Below are 18,644 nucleotides of genomic sequence, written 5' to 3' on the forward strand. Positions count from 1 at the left end.
ATAATGCTGCTCTGAACATAGGTGTACAAAGATCTCTTTGAGACCCTGTTTTTGATTCTTTTGGGTATATACCCAGAAGTGGAATTGCTGGGTCATGTGGTAATTCTAGTTTTGGTTTTTTGAGGAACCTACATAGTGTTTTCTGCAGTGGCTGTGCCAATTTATATTCCACCAACAGTGCACGAGGATTCCCTTTACTTCACATCTTTGCCATGACTTGTTATGTCTTGTCTTTTTGGTAGTAGCCATTCTAACAGGTGTGAGGTGATACCTCATTACCATTTTGATTTGCATTTCCCTGATGATTAGTGATGTTGAGCATCTTGTACCTGTTGGCCCTCTGTATGTCTTCTTTAGAAAAATGTCTATTCAGATCCTCTGCCCATTTTTTAATTGAATTGTTTGGGTCTTTTGCTGTTGAGTCGTATGAGTTCTTTATATATTTTGGATATTAACCCCTTATCAGATACATGATTTGCAAATATTTTCCCCCATTCTGTACGTTTTTTCATTTTGTGGGTGGTTTCCTTTGCTCTACAGAGCTTTGTAGTTTGATGTAGTCCTACTTGTTTATTTTTGCTTTTGTTGCTTTTGCTTTTGGTGTCAAATCCAGAAAAACATTGACAAAACCAATGTCAAGGAGCTTACCTAACCCTGTGTTTTCTTTTAGGAGTTTTATGGTTCAGGTTTTAGGTTCAGGTTTTAGGTTTAATCCATTTGAATTGATTTTTGTGTTTGGTGTAAAATAGGGATCCAGTTTCATTCTTCTGCGTGTGGCTGTCCAGTTTTCTCAAGACCATTTACTGAAGAGACTGTCCTTTGCCCATGGATAGTCTTGGCTCCTTTGTCATAAATTAGTTAACTGTATACGTGTGGGTTTATTTCTGGGTGCTCTGTTCTGTTCCATTGATCTGTGTGTCTGTTTTTGTGCTGGTACCATGCTATTATGTTTACTACAGCTTTGTAGTATAGTTTGAAATCAGGGACTGTGATGCCGCCAGCTTTATTCTTCTTTCTCAAGGTTTTTGGCTATTCAGGGTCTTTTGTGATTCCATACAAATTTTAGGATTATTTGTTCTATTTCTGTGAAAAATGCCAATGGGATTTTGATAGGGATTGCATTGAATCTGTAGATTGCTTTGGATAGTATGGATATTTTTTTTTTAAAGATTTTGTTTTTTCCTTTTTCTCCCCAAAGCCCCCTGTACATAGTTGTATATTCTTCGTTGTGGGTCCTTCTAGTTGTGGCATGTGGGACGCTGCCTCAGCGTGGTTTGATGAGCAGTGCCATGTCCGTGCCCAGGATTCAAACCAACGAAACACTGGGCCGCCTGCAGCGGAGCACGCAAACTTAACCACTCGGCCACGGGGCCAGCCCCATGGGTAGTATGGATATTTTAACAATATTAGTTCTTCCAGTCCGTGAGCATGGAATATCTTTCCATTTATTTGTGTCATCTTCAATTTCTTTCATCAGTGGCTTATAGTTTTCAGTGTATGGGTCTCTCACCTCCTTCATTAAATTTATTCCTAGATATTTTATTATTTTTGATGGAATTGTAAATGGGATTGTTTCCTTAATTTATCTTTCTGATAGTTTGTTATTAGTATATAGAAATGCAACAGATTTTTGTGTACTGATTTTGTATCCTGCAACTTGGCTGAATTCATTTATTCTAACAGTTTTTTGGTGGAGTCTAGGGTTTTCTATCTACAACATCATGTCATCTGCAAATAGTGAAAGTTTTACTTCTTCCTTTCACGTTTGGATGCCTCTTATTTGTTTTTCTTGCCTAATTACTCTAACTAGGACTTCCAGTACTGTGCTGAATAAAAATGGTGAGAGTGGGCATCCTTGTCTTGTTCCTGATTACGATGTTAGCTGTGGGCTTGTCATATCTGGCCTTTATTATGTTGAGGTACATTCCCTCCTTACCTACTTTGTTGAGAGCTTTTATCATAAATGGGTGTTGAATTTTGTCAGATGCTTTCTCTGCATTCATTGAGATGATCGTGTGATTTTTATTCCTCATTTTGTTAACGTGGTGTATCACATGGATTGTTTTGTGGATGTTGAACCATCTTTGCATCCTGGGCATAAGTCCCACTTGATCATGGTGTCTGATCCTTTTAATGTATTGTTGAATTTGGTTTCTTATATTTTGTTGAAGATTTTTGCATCTATGTTAATCAGAGATACTGGCCTGTGATTTTCTTTTCTTGTAGTTTCCTTGTCTGGTTTTGGTATTGGGGTAATGTTGGCCTTGTAAGAATTCCCTCCTGTTTTTTGGAAGACTTTGAGAAGGATTGGTATTAATACTTCTTTTAAATGCTTGGTAGAATTCACCAAGGAAGCTCTCTGGTCCTGGTTTTCAGTTTGTTGGGAGGTCTTTGACTACTGATTCAATCTTAGAGATATTGCAGGTTTCGTTCCAGACTGCCACAATAAAGCAAGTCACACAAATTTTTGGGTTTTCTGGTGCATATAAAAGTTATGTTTAACTACACTGTAGTCTATTAAATGTGCAATAGCATTATGTCTTAAAAAAACAATGTACACACCTTAATTTAAAAAATACTTCATTGCTAAAAAATGCTAGCCATCATCTGAGCCTTCAGTGAGTCATAACCTTTTTGCTGGTGGAGGGTCTTGTAAAAAATACAATATTTGCAAAGCACGACAAAATGAAGTATGCCTGTAAATGATCTGTTCAGATTTATTTCTTCTTGATTCAGTTTTGACAGGCTGTATGTTTCTACGAATTTATCCATTTCTCCTAGGTTGTCCAATTTTTTGGCGTATAATTATTCATAGTGATCTCCTATGATCCTTTGTATTTCTGTGGTATCAGTTGTATTCTCTCCTCTTTTATTTCTGATTTTCTTTATTTGAGTCCTTTTTCATTTTTCTTGGTGAGTCTAGTTGAAGGTTTATCTATTCAAAAAAGCAGCTCTTAGTTTCATTGATCTTTTCTATTGTCTTTTTAGTCTCTAATTCATTTTTTTCTGCTCTGATGTTTGGTAGTTCCTTCCTTCTACTAACTTGGGATTTCGTTTGTTCTTTTTCTAGTTCCTTGATGTGTAAAGTTAGGTTGAGATCTTTCTTGTGTCTTAATGTAGGCCTTTATCGCTATGAACCTCCCTCTTAGAACTACTTTGCTGCATCCCATAAGTTTTGGTATGCTGTACTTCCATTTTCATGTGTCTCAAGGTAGTTTTTGATTTCTCTGTCTTTTTTTTGAAGATTGGCCCTGAGCTAACATCTGTTGCTAATCTTTTTTTTTTCCTTTTTTTCTTCTTCTCCCCAAAGCCCTCCAGTTCATACATGTAATTCTAGTTGCAGGTCCTTCTAGTTGTGGCATGTGGGATGCTGCCTCGGTGTGGCCTGATGAGTGGTGCTAGGTCCACACCCAGGATCCGAATTGGTGAAACCCTGGGCCGCTGAAACAGAGCACATGAACTTAACCACTTGGCCACAGGGCCAGCTCCTGCTTTCTCTTTTGATTTCTTCTTTGACCCTTTGGTTTGGTTGTTCAGTAGCATAATGTTTAATCTCCATATATTTGTGAATTTTCCAATTTTCTTCTTGTAATTGATTTCTAGTTTCATACCATTGTGGTTAGAAAAGAGGCTTGATATGGTTTCAGTCTTCTTAAATTTATTAAGACTTGTGGCCTAACATATGATCTATCCTGGAGAATGTTCTATGTGTACTTGAATAGAATAATAGAATGTGTATTCTGTTGCTTTTGACTGGAATGCTCTGTGTATGTCTGTTGTATCCATCTGGTCTATCTTGTCATTTAAGCCCAATGTTTCCTTATTGATTTTCTCTCTAGATGATCTATCCATTGATGAAAGTGGGATATTAAAGTCCACTACTGTTATTGTATTGCTTTCTATTTCTCCCTTTAGGTCTGTTAATATTTGCCTTATATATTTAGGTGCTCCTATGTTGGGTGCATAAATACTTACAAATGTTGTATCCTCCTGTTGGATTGACCCCTTTATTATTATATAATGACCTTTTTTGTCTCTTATTATGGTCTTTGTCTTAAAGTCTATTTTGTGTGATATAAGTATAGCTACCCTAGCTTTCTTTTGGTTTCCATTTTCATAGAATATGTCTTTCCAGCCCTTCACTTAACAGTCTGTGTGTCCTTACATCTGAAGTGAGTCTCTTGTAGGCAGCATATAGATGAGTCTTGTTTTTAATTCCTTCAACTACTATATCATTTGATTGGGGAATTCAGTTTACTTACATTTAAAGTAATTATTGATAGGTGTGCACTTATTGCCATTTTGATAATTGTTTTCTGGCTCTTTTGTAATTCCTTTGTTCCTTTCTTCTTCTCTTGCTCTCTTCCTTTGTGATTTGATGATTTTCTGTAGTGGTGTGCTTAGATTCCTTTCTTTTTATCTTTTCTGTATCTACTATAGGTTTTTGCTTTGTGGTTACCACGAGGCTTACATCAAACAACTTGTATTTATAACAGTCTATTTTAAGTTGATAACTTAAGTTTGAATGCATTCTAAAGCTCTACGTGTTTACTCTCCTCTGCCACATTTTATGTTTTCTCATGTCACAATTTACATCTTTTTAGTCTTGTGTATCCATTAAGAAATGATCGTAGTTATAGTTATTTTTACTACTTTAGTTTTTTAACCTTCATACTAGTTTTGTAAGTGATTAACCCAACACCTTTACAACATTAGATTATTCTGTATTTTACTATATATTTACCTTTACCAGTGAGATGTATACTTTCATATGTTTTCTTGGTACTGATTAGCACCCTTGTGATGAACTCCTTCAGCTTTTGCTTGTCTGGAAAACTCGTTATCTCCTCTTCAGTTCTGAAGGACAGCATTGCCGGGTAGAGCATTCTTGGTTGGCAGTTTTTTCTTTCAGCCCTTTGACTGTATCATGCCATTTCCTTCTGGCTTGCAAAATTGCTGCTGAAAAATCTGCTGATTTTTTATGGGGGCTCCTTTGTACATAACAAGTTGTTTTTCTCTAGCTGCTTTTAAGGTTCCTCGTCTTTAACTTTTGACAATTTAATTATGTGTCTTAGTGTGGGTCTCTTTACATTCATTTTTTTTGGAACTTTCTGAGCTTTCTGGATGTGGTTGTCTGTTTCCTTCCCCAGAATAAAGAAATTTTCTGCCATTATTTTTTCAAATAAGTTTTCTGCCCCTTTCTCTCTCTCTTCTCCTTCTAGGGCCTCTATATGGTGAATATTAGTCCATTTGATATTGTGCCTTAAGTCCCTTAAGCTGTTTTCACTCTTTTTCATTCTTTTTTCTTTTTGTTGTTCTGATTGGATGAATTCCACTGCCCTGTCTTTGAGTTTGGTGATCCTTTCTTCTGCTTCATCTAATCTGCTTTTGAACCCCTCTACTGTATTTTTCAGTTCCGTTACTGTATTTCTTAGCTCTGTGATTTCTGTTTGGTGCTTTGTTATATTTTCTCTCTCTTTGTTCAAATTCTTATTTGTTCATGCATTGTTCTCCTTTGTGGGCATCTTTATGATTATTATTTTGAACTCTTTATCAGGTAAATCACTTATCTCCATTTCATTAAAATCTTTTTCTGTTTTACCTTGCTCTTTCCTTTGGAACATAGTCCTTTGTTTCTTCACTTTCCTTGATACTCTGTGTTGGTTTCTATGCATTGGGTAAAACAGCCACCTCTCCCAGTTTAAGGAGTGGCCTCATGTAAAGGAACTTTATCACTGAACCCTGACCCAGCTCTTCGTTGTCTCTCAGACCTTTGTGATTGTCCAGGCAGCCTTCTTTGTTCTCAGTGGTACTGAGTAGTTGAAGGTGTGCCAAGACCTGTCAGTGCCCAAAGGGGAGGGTCTCAGTCAGCACCTAGATGTAAGCTGATCGGAAGTTGCACCCATAGGCAGCACCTTTTAAAGTATGCACATAACCCTCTTTCAGGGGAAGACTGGTAGATGGGCTTTCTATCTGCTCCCTTTGCACCGAGCTCTGCGGGGGGCAGCCAGTTAAGAACTGTTTTTTTGTTTGCTGTCATCCCATTGAACTCATGAACACTAGCCCAAGCCCACTGACCACCAGAGTCAGGCCATCAGGGATGTGTCCTCTGGACAGCAGCCACAAAAGCTGGGGCACCAAGTGTGTGCACAGGCTCCTTTTTCAGAGACGCCAGTGTCTCTGGAGTGGGGCAGCTGCTGACCCCCCTAGTGTCTGGAGAGGATTGCAGTCGGTCCCTACATGTGGATTTACTTAGAAACCTGCCCTTCACACCACAGCTATGAAGATAAGTTAATCATCTTCTTTCATGGAAAGACTGTGTTTCTGTCTGGTGCCTCTGCACTGTGCCCTGGTGGCTAGCCGGTTAAGAACTGTTTCTCTGACAGTTGCAGTCCTGTGGGTACCACAAACATAAGCCCTGCTGGCCACCAGAGCCAGGTGTTTAAGGGGTGTCCCCTGGGCGGCAGCTGCAAAACCCAGGAGACACTGGCAACCTGGAGTAAAGCAGAGGGAGTGCGCGAAGCCAGCGCCTGCCAGCCTCTGAGGTCTTTGTGGAGTATTTCACTTGGCCTCTAGATGTGTGTGAAATTAGAAGCCTGCCCCTCAGGCTGAAGCTTTTAAGATAAGCAGATAGGCCCCTTTCACAGAAAGACTGGATGGGTTTCCATGAGCTCCCTCTGTGCTGGGCGTTGGGGGTCGTGGATTCGCCAGGTGAGTCCACACAAGAGCCCCCTAAAAGCTGTTTCTCAGTTTGCTACAGCCCTGTGGGTCTCATGGACGCTAGGCCCATTGGCTTTCAAAGCTGGATGTTTTGGGGGCCTGTCTCTCTGGTCCAGGTCTTAAAAGTTGGGGTGCCAGATATGGGGTTCAAACCCTCCCCTCCCCGGGAGAAGGTGGGAGTTGTGAGTTTCTTCCTGATTGGGGTCACCGTGCTGGGGGTGGGATTTCTGGTGAGATTGTGTCTCAACCTCTCCCACCTGTTTCCATGTGGGTTTTTTCTCATCACTCCATGTGTAGGACTCTCTCAGTTAGTTTTTGGGTTTCTTTGAGAGGGGATTGTCATATATGTAGCTGTATATTTGGTGTGTCCATGGGAAGAGGTGAGTTCAGGATCTTCTTCTGTCGAACCAGAACCCTAAATAGTGTCTTTTGATTCCCCAAATTTTTAAGTTTTCATTAAGTCCAGTTTGTCTATTTTTTGTTGTTGTTTCTTGTGTCTTTGGTGTCATAGCCTAGAAATCATTGCCAAATCCAATGTTGTGAAGCTTTTACGCTATGTTTTCTTCCACAAGTTTTATTGTTCTAGGTTGTAAATTTAGATACTTGATCCATTTTTGAGTTACTTTGGCATATGGTGTTAGGTAAGGGTCCAACTTCATTCTTTTGCATGTGGATGTCTAGTTTTCCCAGCTCCATTTCTTTCTTTCTTTCTTTTTTTTTTTGGGTAAGGAAGATTGGCCCTGATCTAACATCTGTTGCCCATCTTCCTCTTTTTTTTGCTTGAGGAAGATGGTCGCTGAGCTAACATCTGTGCCAATCTTCCTCTATTTTGTATGTGGGACACTGCCACTGCATGGCTAGATGAGTGGTGTGTAGGTCCATGCCCAGGATCCAAACCTGCGAACCCCAGGCTGCCAAAGCAGAGCATGCAAACTTAACCACTATGCCACCAGGCTGGCCCCTCTAGCACCATTTTTTTTTTTTTTATTGAGTTCATAATAGTTTACATCAATGTCAGATTTCAGTTGTACATTATTTCTTGACTGTCACCACATAAGTGCTCTCTTCACCCCCTGTGCCCACCCCCTGCCCCCCTTCCCCCGGCAACCACTAAACTGTTTTCTTTGTCCATGTATTCGTTTATCTTCCACATGTGAGTGAAATCATCTGGTGGTGGTCTTTCTCAGACTGGCTTATTTCGTTTAGTGTAGTTCCCTCTAGTTCCTTCCACGTTATTGCAAATGGGATGAATTTGTCTTTTTTTTTTTATGGCTGAGTAGTATTCCATTGTATATATACCACATTTTCTTTATCCAATCATCAGTTGATGGGCACTTGGATTGCTTCCATGTCTTGGCTATTGTGAATAGCCTCCAGCACCATTTCTTGAAAAGACTGTCCTTTCCCCCACTGAATAGTCTTGGCACCCTTGTCAAAAATCGTTTCACCGTATATGTGAGGGTTTATTTCTGGGTTCTCTGTTCTATTCTGTTGGTCTATATGTCTGTCTTTATGCTAATACCACACAGTTTTGATTACTGTAGCTTTGTAGTAGATTTTGAAATCGGGAAGTGTGAGTCCTCCAGTTTTGTTCTTTTTCAAGATTGTTATTTATTATTTGGGGTCACTTGAGATTCCATATGAATTTTAGAATGGGTTTTTCTCTTTCTACAAAAAAATCTCATTAGGATTTTGCTAGAGATTGCATTTAATCTGTAAATCACTTTGTATAACATTAACATTTTAACAAAATTATGTCTTCCAGTCCATGAACATGGGATGTGTTTTCATTTATTTACGTCTTCTTTAATTTCTTTCAGCAGTGTTTTGTAGTTTTCCTTGTACAAGTCTTTCCTTTCATTCGTTAATTGTTAATATTTTATTCTTTTTGATGCTATTGTAAATGGAATTGTCTTTGTAACTTCCTTTTTGGATTATTCATCGTTAGTGTATAGAAATGCTTAGAAATGATTTTTGTTTGTTGACTTTGTATATCCTGCTACTTTGCTAAATTCATTTATTAGTTCTAACAGTTTTTTTGTGGAGTCTTTAGGATTTTCTACATATAAGATCATATCATCTCCAAATAGAATCATCTCCAAATAAAAATAGGTTTTACTTCTTCCTTTCCACTTTGATGCCTTTTGTTTATTTTTCTTGCCTAATTGCTCTGGCTAGAACTTCCAGTACAATGTTGAATAGAAGTGGTGAAAGTGGGCATCTTTATCTTGTTCCTGATCTTAGAGGAAGAGCTTTCAGTCTTTCACCATTGAGTATTATGTTCCCTCTGGATTTTTCATATGTGGCTTTTATTATGTGGAGGTACTTTCCTTCTCTTCCTATTTTGGTAAGTGTTTTTCTCATGAAAAGGTGTTGAATTTTGTCAGATCCTTTGTCGGTATCAATTGAGGTGATCATATGATTTTTTTCCCTTCATTTTGTTGATGTTGCGTATCACACTGATTTTTGTATGATGAACCATCCTTGCTTTCCAGAAATAAATTCCACATGGTCATGCTGTGTAATCCTTTTATTATGCTGCTGATTTCTGTTTGCTAGTGTTTTGTTGAGTATTTTTGTATCAATGTTCATAAGGGATATTGGTCTGTGGTTTTCTCTTCTTTTAGTGTCTTTGTGTAGATTTGGTGTCAGGGTTATGCTGGCGTCATAGAATAAGATAGGAAGTGTTCCCTGCTCTTTGGTGTTTTGGAAAAGTTTGAGAAGGATTGATACTAGTTCTTCCTTAAATGTTTAGTAGAATTCACCCAAGAAGCCATTGGGTCCAAGGCTTTTCTTTGTTGGGGAATTTTTGATTACTGATTCAATCTCTTTACTAGTTATAGGTCTATTCAGATTGTCTCTTTCTTTGTGATTTAGTCTTGGTAGGTTTTGGGTTCTAAAAATTTGTCCATTTCATCTAGGTTTTCCAAATTGTTGGAGTACAGTTGTTGATAATGCTCTTACAATTTTAAAAATTTCTGTTGAATCAGTAGTATTGTCCCCACTTTCATTTCTATTTATTTATTTATTTATTTTTGAGAAAGATTAGCCCTGAGCTAACTACTGCCAATCCTCCTCTTTTTGCTGAGGAAGACTGGCCCTGAGCTAACATCCGTGCCTATCTTCCTCTCCCACTTTCATTTCTAACTTTAGTACTTGGAATCTTCTCTCTTTTTTTTCTTATCCATCTAGCTAAAGTTTTGTTGATCTTTTTGAAAAATCAACGTTTGGTTTCATTGGTTTTTCTCTATTGTTTTTCTATTCTCTATTTCATATATCTTTGCTTTAATCTTCATTTCCTTCCTTCTACCTTTGGGTTTATTTTGTTCTTCCTTTTCTGGTTCCTTAAATTGTAAAGTTAGGTTGTTGATTTGGGATTATTTTTGTTTTTTTATACAAGCGTTTATAGCTATAGATTTCCTCCTTAGCGCTGCTTTTGCTGTCTGTCATAAGTTTCAGTATGTTGTGTTTTGTTTTCATTCATCTCTAAGTATTTCCTAATTTCCCTTGTGATTTCTTCTTTGATACATTGGTTGTTTAAAAGTGTGTTGTTTAGTTTCCACAATTTTGTGAATTTTCCAGTTTTACATTATTGATTTCTAAGTTCATCTCGTTGTAGTCAGAGAAGATACTTTGTTTGATATCTGTCTTTTAAAATCGATTGCAACTTAATTTGTGGTCTAACTTACAGTCTTTCCTGGGTAATGTCCCATATGCACTTGAGAAGAATGTGGATGCTGCTGCTGTTAGGTAGAGTATTCTGTATCTGTCAATTAGACCTACTTGGTTTATTGAGTTAAGTCCTCTATTTCCTTATCTTCTGTGTGGGTGTTCTGTCCATTGTTGTGAGTGGAGTATTGAGGTCTCCAATTATTAGTGTAGAAGTGTCTATTTCTGCCTTCAATTCTGTCAGTTTTTGCATCATATAATTTGATGGTCTGTCATTAGGTGTGTAAATGTTTATAATTGTTATTTTCTTGCTGTATTGAACCTTTCATTAATATATAATCTCCTTTTTTGCCTTGTAAACTTTTTTGATTTAAAGTCTTTTTTTTCTGATATTAGTATAGCCATCTCTGCTCTCTTTTGGTTATTTTTTGCATGGAATATCTTTTTTCATCCTTTAGCTTTCAACCTGTTTGTGTCTTTGGCTCTCAAGTGAGTCTCCTGTAGACAGCATATCATTGAATCATGTATTTTTACTCATTCTGCCAATCTCTGTCTTTTGATTGGAGAGTTTAATCCATTTACTTTTAAAGTAATTATTGATAAGGAGGGACTTATTTCTGTCATTGTGCTGTTTGGTTTCTATATGCCCTATAGCATTTTTCCCCCCTCATTTCCTACATTCCTGTCTTCTTTTGTGTACAGTTGATTTTTTTGTAGTGAAATGCTTAAATTCCTTCTTAGTTTCTTTTTGTGTATATTCTATAGCTATTTTCTTTCTGGTTACCATGGGGATTACATTTAACATCCTAAAGTTACAATATCCTAATTTGAATTTATAGCAGTTTAACTTCAATAACATACCAAAACTCTGCTCATTTATAACTCTGCCCCCACTCCCGTTGGTTGTTGATGTCACAAAATTACATCTTTATACACTGTGTGCCCCTAAACATAAACTAATAATTCTTTCAAATGCGTTAGACTCCTAAATTATGCAGAAAACAAGATTTGGAGTTACAAAGGGAAGTTACAGTGATACTAGCTATTAGTAATTGTTATCTTCTTTACATGTCTCTTAAATTATGTAGAAAACAAAAAGTACACTTACACACCATTGTGACAATTATGCTAGCTTTTATAATTGCCTGTGTACTTGCCTTTATTGAGATCTTTCTTTCTCTACACAGCTTCGAGTTACTGTACAATGTCCTTTCTTTTCACCTTGCAGGACTCCCTTGAGCATTTCTTGCAGGATGGACCACAGACTATCTCAGCTTCAGTTTATCTGGGAAAGTCTGGATTTCTCCCTCATTTTTGAAGGACAGTTTTTTAGAATTTAGGAATCTTGGTTAGCAGATTTTTTTCTTTGAGCGCTTTGAATATATTTGCCCATTATCTTCTGGCCTCCAAAGGCTTTGATGAGAAGTCTGGTGATAATCTTAGTGAGGATCCCTTGTATGTGATGATTTGCTTCTCTCTTGCTGTTTTCAAGATACAGTCTTTGTCTTTGTCTTTTTAAAGTTTAACTATAATGTGTCTCAGTGCGAGTCTCCGAATTCATCTTACTTGGAGTTGAGCTGCTTGGATGTTTATATTCATGTCTTTTATCAAATTTCGGGACATTTCAGTCATTATTTCTTCAAATATTCTTTCTGACCCTTTTTTCTTTCTTATCTTCCTGGGACTCCCACAATGCATATGTTCGTTCATTTGATGGTGTCCCATAGGTCTCTTAGGTTCTAGTCACCTTGCTTCAATCTTTTTTCTTTCTGTTCCTAAGCTTTGATAATTTCCATTGTCCAATCTTCAAATTCACTGACTCTTCTGCCTGCTGAAATCTGCCTTTGAATCCCTCCAGTGAATTTTTCATTTCAGTTACTGTACTTTTCAGCTCCAGAATTTCTTTTTGGTTTCATTTTAGGTTTTCTATCTCTTGACTGATATTCCCATTTTGTTCACACATCATTTTCTTCACTATCTCCACATCTTCCTTTAGTTCTTTGATCATCTTTAAGATCACTGTTTTAAAGTCTTTAATACATCTGCAATTAAGTCTTTTTCAGGAACAGATTTTGTTGAATTATGTTTTTCCTCTGAATGGGTCATACTTTCCCGTTATTTTGTATGCCTTGTGATTGTTTCTGAACCCTGGACATTTGAATTTAATGTTCTGGTAACTCAGGAAATGAGATTCTCCCCTGTCCCCAGGGTTTGCTGTTTTTTATTATCGTTTTTTATTGTTGTAGGCTGTCTCTGTGCCGAGGATCAGCCTAAAGTGTAAACTTGATGTCTTCTTCTGTCTTTTCTGAATCTTCCCTTGGACATGTGCAGTCACTTCCTAATTTTCTCTGTATATGCGGTAGTTTTTGAATGTCCTAGTCTGTAATGTTCTGGCTCCCAAAAGGGAAAAAGTGAAAAATGAAGAGGAGTTGGGAAGAAAGGGCACTGGTGCTTTAAGTCTCCTGAAAGTCACTTTAGCTTGAGGTGGAGCAGCTTGCAATGATAGGGGAAGGTGCAACAACAGTGGCTGCTCACCTCTTTTTCTGCACCTGTGTGATCAGAAGCAGCAGTCAGAGCACAGGTCCTCAGTATTTGGGGGACAGTTATTTTCACTCAACCTAACTCCTGCAAACTCTGTGTAAGCTGTTCCAGGAACATGTGTACAGCTGTCTGCCATGTGGCTGGGGGTGGGAGATGGGCAGCTACTACTGTGCTAAGAGCTGAACTTGACCACAGTTTACAGTGGAAGCCTTCCCCTGGAAGTTGCAAGCCTTCAGCAGACTCCAGAGTTCCAAAATAGTTATATCAGATTCTGCCAGTGCAATGCTGTTTAGGTGGGAAGACAGTTTTCTGGTGCTTCCTACTCCACCATCTTCCCAGAATCCTTTTTTGGGGGGTGGGGTGGGGCAATTTTAGTTTTACAACAAAATTGAGAGGGAGATATAGAGATTTCCCATATACCCTCTGTCATCACACTTGCATCGCCTCCCCAATTATCAACATCACCCACCGGAATGGTACTTTTTTTTTTTTTAAAAACCAATGATGAGCCTACATTGACACATCATAATCACCCAAAGTCTATATATATATATATTTTTTTACATTAGCTTCACTCTGTGTTGTATACTCTAGTGGTTTGGACAGATGTCTAATGACATGTGTCCATCGTTATAGTATCATACAGAGTATTTTCACTGCCCTAAAAATCCTCTGTGCTCTATCTGTTCATCCTCCTCCAATTCCTGGCAGCCACTGATCTTTTTATTATCTCCATCGTTTTCCTTTTCCAGAATGTTGTATGTTGGAATCATACAATATGTAGCCTTTTCAGATTGGTTTCTTTCACTTAGTAATATGCATTTAAGGTTCCTCCATGTCTTTCATGGCTTGGTAGCTCATTTCTTTTTAGTGCTGAATAATACATCCCATTGTCTGGAGGGATCCCAATTTATGCATCCATTCACATACTGACGGACATCTTGGTTGCTCTTAGGTTTTGGCAATGATGAATAAAGCTCCTGTAAACTTCCAAGAGCCGGTTTTTGTCTGGAGATAAGGTTTGAACTCCTTTGGGTAAATACCAGGGAGTGTGATTGCTGGATTGTACAGTAAGAGTGTGTTTAATTTTGTAAGAAACTGCCAAACTGTCCTTTAAAGTGGCTGTGCCCTTTTGCATTCCCACCAGCAATGAGTGAGAGTTCCTGCTGCTTCTCATTTTCACCAGCATTTGGTAGTGTCAGTGTTCCAGATTTTGGCCATTGTAATAGGTGTGCAGTGGTATCTCATTGGTTTCATTTGCACTTCCCTGATGACATATGATGTGGAACATCTTTTCATGTGCTGATTTGCTGTCAGTATATCTTCTTTGGTGAGATGTCTGTTAACATGTTTGTCCCATTTCTTAATTGGGTTGTTTTCTTCTTGTTGAGTTTCAAGAGTTTCTTTGTATATTTTGGATAACAGTCCTTTATCTGATGTCTTTTGCAAATATTTTCTCCTAGTCTCTGACTTGTCTTCTGCTTCTTTTGATATTGTCTTTCACAGAAGTTTTAAATTTTAATGAAATCCAGCTTATCAATTATTTCCACCATGGATTGTGTTTTTGATGTTGTATCTAAAAAGGCATCACCATACCCAAGGTCATCTAGGTTTTGTCCTGTGTTATCTTCTGAGATTTTTATAGTTTTGCATTTTACATTTACTTCTGTGATCCATTTTGAGTTAATTTTTGTGACAGGTGTGCGGTTTGTGCCTAGATTCATGTATTTTTTTTTTTTTTTTTAAGATTTTATTTTTTCCTTTTTCTCCCCAAAGCCCCCCCCCGGTACATAGTTGTATATTCTTCGTTGTGGGTCCTTCTAGTTGTGGTATGTGGGATGCCGCCTCAGCGTGGTTTGATGAGCAGTGTCATGTCCGCGCCCAGGATTCGAACCAACGAAACACTGGGCCGCCTGCAGCGGAGCGCGCGAACTTAACCACTCGGCCACGGGGCCAGCCCCCCTAGATTCATGTTTTTGAATGTGCATGTCCAGTTGTTCCAGCACTACTTGTTGACGAGGCTGTCTTTGCTCCATTTTATCACCTTTGGTCATTTGTCAAAGATCAGTTGACTGTATTTATGGGGGTCTATTTCTGTGCACTTAATTCTGTTCTGCTGATTTTTTAAATCATTCTTTCACCAATACCATGCTTAGAGGTCTTTTTGAAGAGTCACAGTGAAAGTTTGTTTTGTTTTGTTTTGAAAGAAGCTTTGTTTCTGGCTTCTGGTAGGACCTCAAGTCGGTTTCTTCTCTATGAGTTCTGGGCCCAGTAGGAGGAGGTTGGAGCTGATCTAGGATTTCCTAAGGTGCTGCTGCCTGTGCTTCTCCAGCTGCCTGGTGAAGGACTAGTTTTGTTTTAGTTTTCTAATTTCCAGTTTGCTGCAGACCATTACTTCTGTAAAATACAATAAAATGACTCGCCAGAGCAATGATCACGTCCTTGTGTGGTCGTAGCAACGTCAGATCGTTATACAGGTTTCTAAATGCTTGTTGCAGACTGCTTGGAACTTGCCTTCTTGCAGACTGCTAAGTAGACCACACTTTTCAGGAATGCCGTTCTGCACAGTGGGCTCAGTTTGGAGAGATACCTGACCTCTGTTTCCAGAGCTTCTTGTCAGAACCAGAGCTGAGCTGGGACCTGGGAATCAGATTGTTCCAGGGAATGTGGGCGTCAGGAAAGGGGTCTTTCCTGTCTCCCATAGAATCAGACCTCGTCACTGGGAGGCAGCCAACCCCAGAAGTGTCGTCTTCTTTCAGCATGTTCCTCACATTGACTCCTGCCTCCCTCTTGTAAAGGCCAGAGGAACACTTGGGGAGGGCCTAGGGGCAGTGGCAGAGGCCCTGGGGAGGGGCTGTAAAGGTGGGCTTGGAGGGCTGAGGTTGGAGCAAGTCCTGCTGCTCTGGATGGGTCTGAGTGCCCTTTCCTGGGGACGCAGGGAGAAGTGTGTGATGGCTGGCGTGGTTGGTGATGATATTGATGCAGACTCTGGAGCATGGCAGAGGGTTCCAGCCTTGGAACTCTGAGACCATAGGACTTTAGGATGTTCAGATCTTGGGATCTTGGAGTCATGGGCTCTCAGAGCTGGAAGGGACTGCAGGGGTTACCTTATTGTCTGAGCTGAGTGGTTTACCTGCTCCTCCTCCTCAGCTGCTGGCCCCGACTTGAACCACCAGTGGCTGTTCTCCCTGTAGCCTGGAGGCCCTGGGTCGCCTGCGGTATGGGCAGGCAGAGGCTCCTTGGCCTACCTTGTGTGCTCTGCTTTGTTTTGAAGCTTCAGACACTGTGTGCTCCGTTTGACTGAGAACAACTCACAGCCCTTGATGACCAAGCTGCAGTGGCTCTTTGCCTTCCTGGAGCACAGCCAGGTGAGTGCAGGAGGAGTCAGGCAAGGTGGAGAGGAGGCTCTGGTCCGACGCCCTTCCCTTCCCCAGGACCTGCCTGCATCTGGCTGTTGAGCCCCAGTCCAGGGTGGCGTGGATTCATGGCCAAAGCCCATGGGGCTGATTCAGTGCCCCTACTGGGCAGGAAAGGGAGTGCCTCCTTGAGCCCCCTTCTGTGCTGCCCAAATCTCTCCCATGTGATTCCATCGCATCAGGTGTTCCCTTGTTCATCTGCTGTCATTTTTGAGCACTCACATTGCCGGGCTGAACCCTGAGGGCTGAATTTATTTTGTTCGCAGTCTCTGCCCTCATGGAACGTAAAGCCCTTGGCCAAGCATTATGCAAGGCCCTGTGTAGGGGCACAGAGATGAGTAAGCCACGGTCTCTGCCCTCAGGGAGCTCATAGTCGGGTGTGGAAGGTGGATACTCTGGTGGGGAAGGTGGACCTGCAGATAACAATTGTAGTGCTTGAACAGAGGGAAATGCAGCTTGTCCGGCATGCAAGGGAGGGAGAGGTTGATTATGATGGAGAGGGAGCCATTGGGATGACCTGGAACAGGTGACACTGCATCTGGGACTTGAACTCTGTAGCTAACCTTTTGATGAGGAGAAGAGTATTTTAGGCAGAGGGAATGGCAGTGAGCAAAGGCCTGGAAAATATGGGATGTATCAGGGCAGGGTAAATTCCTAGGAGATTGTTATCTTCATGAACCCGATGCCCGGCTCATGGGCTGCGTGGACTTGGTGGGATGGGATGGGTCAGGGACAACGGAAGCGGGAGGACTTCAGTGAGGAGGCCAGGAAGTTTGGGGCAGAGAGGCCCCAGGTGGACCCTTAGGCTAGCATGCTGCAGAGTGTTTGGTGAGCGGCCTTCTCCTGACCCTGCTGTTCACCTGCCTTGGTCCTAGCGGCCTGCCATTTCTCCAGAGAACTTCCTCTCTGCATCCTGGACACCCTGGTTCAGCCCCGGCACCCAGCAGGACTGCTCAGAGTACCTGAAGTACCTGCTGGATCGGTAAGGGAGGCCAGGCCTGGATCTGCATGGGGCCTCGAGACCTGGGGCAAAGCCCAACCCTCTGAGCTGTGTTGCCCTCTTTCTGGAAATGGGGGCACTGCACTGCACTGTGGAAGACTGAGAAGATGTGTGCCGTGGGTGTGGGGGCCATGGCTGAATGTGAGGGAAGTTTGGGAGATGCTGACCTGAACTGTGACCTGGGAGGGGTAAGTGTGTGCGTCTGCACGCTGTATGTGTGTGTGTCTGTTTTTGTCATGGCTCTGGGGGCGTGTGCACATAGACATGGCAGGTCTTTATGTAGCAGGTTTGTGTGCCTGTGTGCAGGTTAGTAGCGTGGGTGTCTGGTTTGTCAGTACGTGTGCACGGATGCCATTTTGCACATGTATGTATATTCCTTGCTGCGTACTCCTGAATGTGTATGTATGTCCAGATGTGTGGCCAGCTGAGTAAGGTAGATGGCATGAGTCAGGCCACTGCATTGGAAATGGATCCGTGTGTATGGATAAAGACCCTGTTCTCCCTGCTCCAGGCTGCACGAAGAGGAGAAAACGGGGACAAGGATCTACCAGAAGCTCAAGCAGTCCAGCTTGCCCTCCCCACCCGAGGAGCCCCCTAGCCCAACTTCAACGTCTGTGGAGAAGATGTTCGGAGGCAAGATCATGACTCGGATATGCTGTCTACACTGCCTCAATGTATCCTCCAGGGAGGAGGCCTTCACAGACCTCTCTCTTGCCTTTCCGCCCGCTGAGCGCTGTCGCCGCCGCCGCCTGGGCTCAGTGATGTTCCCTGCAGAGGACATTGGAGCCCGGGACCCCCCATCGCCATCCCGAGGCCAGCTTCCAAGCAGGGCGGGTCCTCGGAGGCAGAGGAAACACTGCATCACAGGGGGTGCCCCCCCAGCTGTCCTGGACATTGAAGGCTTGGGCCCCCAGGGACCCTGGGAGCAGAGAAGTCAGGAGGAGAAAGTGGAGAAGGAGGAGGAAGCGAAGGAGGAGAGAGTGGAGGAGAAGGAGGAGAGAGCAGAGGAAAAGGAGACAGTGGAGGAGAAGGAGGAGGAAGCGGAGGAGGAGAGAGCGGAGGAAACGAAGGAGAGAGTGGAGAAGGAGGAGGAGAGGGAGAAGGAGGAGGAGAGAGCGAAGGAGGAGGAGGGAGAGCAAGTGAAGGAGGAGGAGGAGAGAGTGAAGGAGGAGAGAGTGAAGGAGAAGGAGGAGAGAGTGAAGGAGGAGAGAGTGAAGGAGAAGGAGGAGGAGAGAACAGAGAAGGAGGAGGAGAGAACAGAGAAGGAGGAGGAGAGAACAGAGAAGGAGGAGGAGAGA

General features: G+C 41.3%; 1 protein-coding gene across 1 annotated transcript in view; it reads left to right on the forward strand.

Moving 5' to 3' along the window:
* USP35 (ubiquitin specific peptidase 35) overlaps positions 1-18,644 on the forward strand; it is a 39,369-nt gene that overhangs the window by 17,639 nt on the left and 3,086 nt on the right. Inside the window, exons 8-10 of the mRNA XM_046684845.1 lie at positions 16,205-16,298; positions 17,222-17,328; positions 17,858-18,347. Coding sequence (XP_046540801.1) covers positions 16,205-16,298; positions 17,222-17,328; positions 17,858-18,347 — 691 coding nt within the window. The remainder of the gene's footprint in view (positions 1-16,204; positions 16,299-17,221; positions 17,329-17,857; positions 18,348-18,644) is intronic.

Source organism: Equus quagga, chromosome 14 (assembly GCF_021613505.1).
Source record: "Equus quagga isolate Etosha38 chromosome 14, UCLA_HA_Equagga_1.0, whole genome shotgun sequence".
Classification (NCBI taxonomy): domain Eukaryota; kingdom Metazoa; phylum Chordata; class Mammalia; order Perissodactyla; family Equidae; genus Equus; species Equus quagga.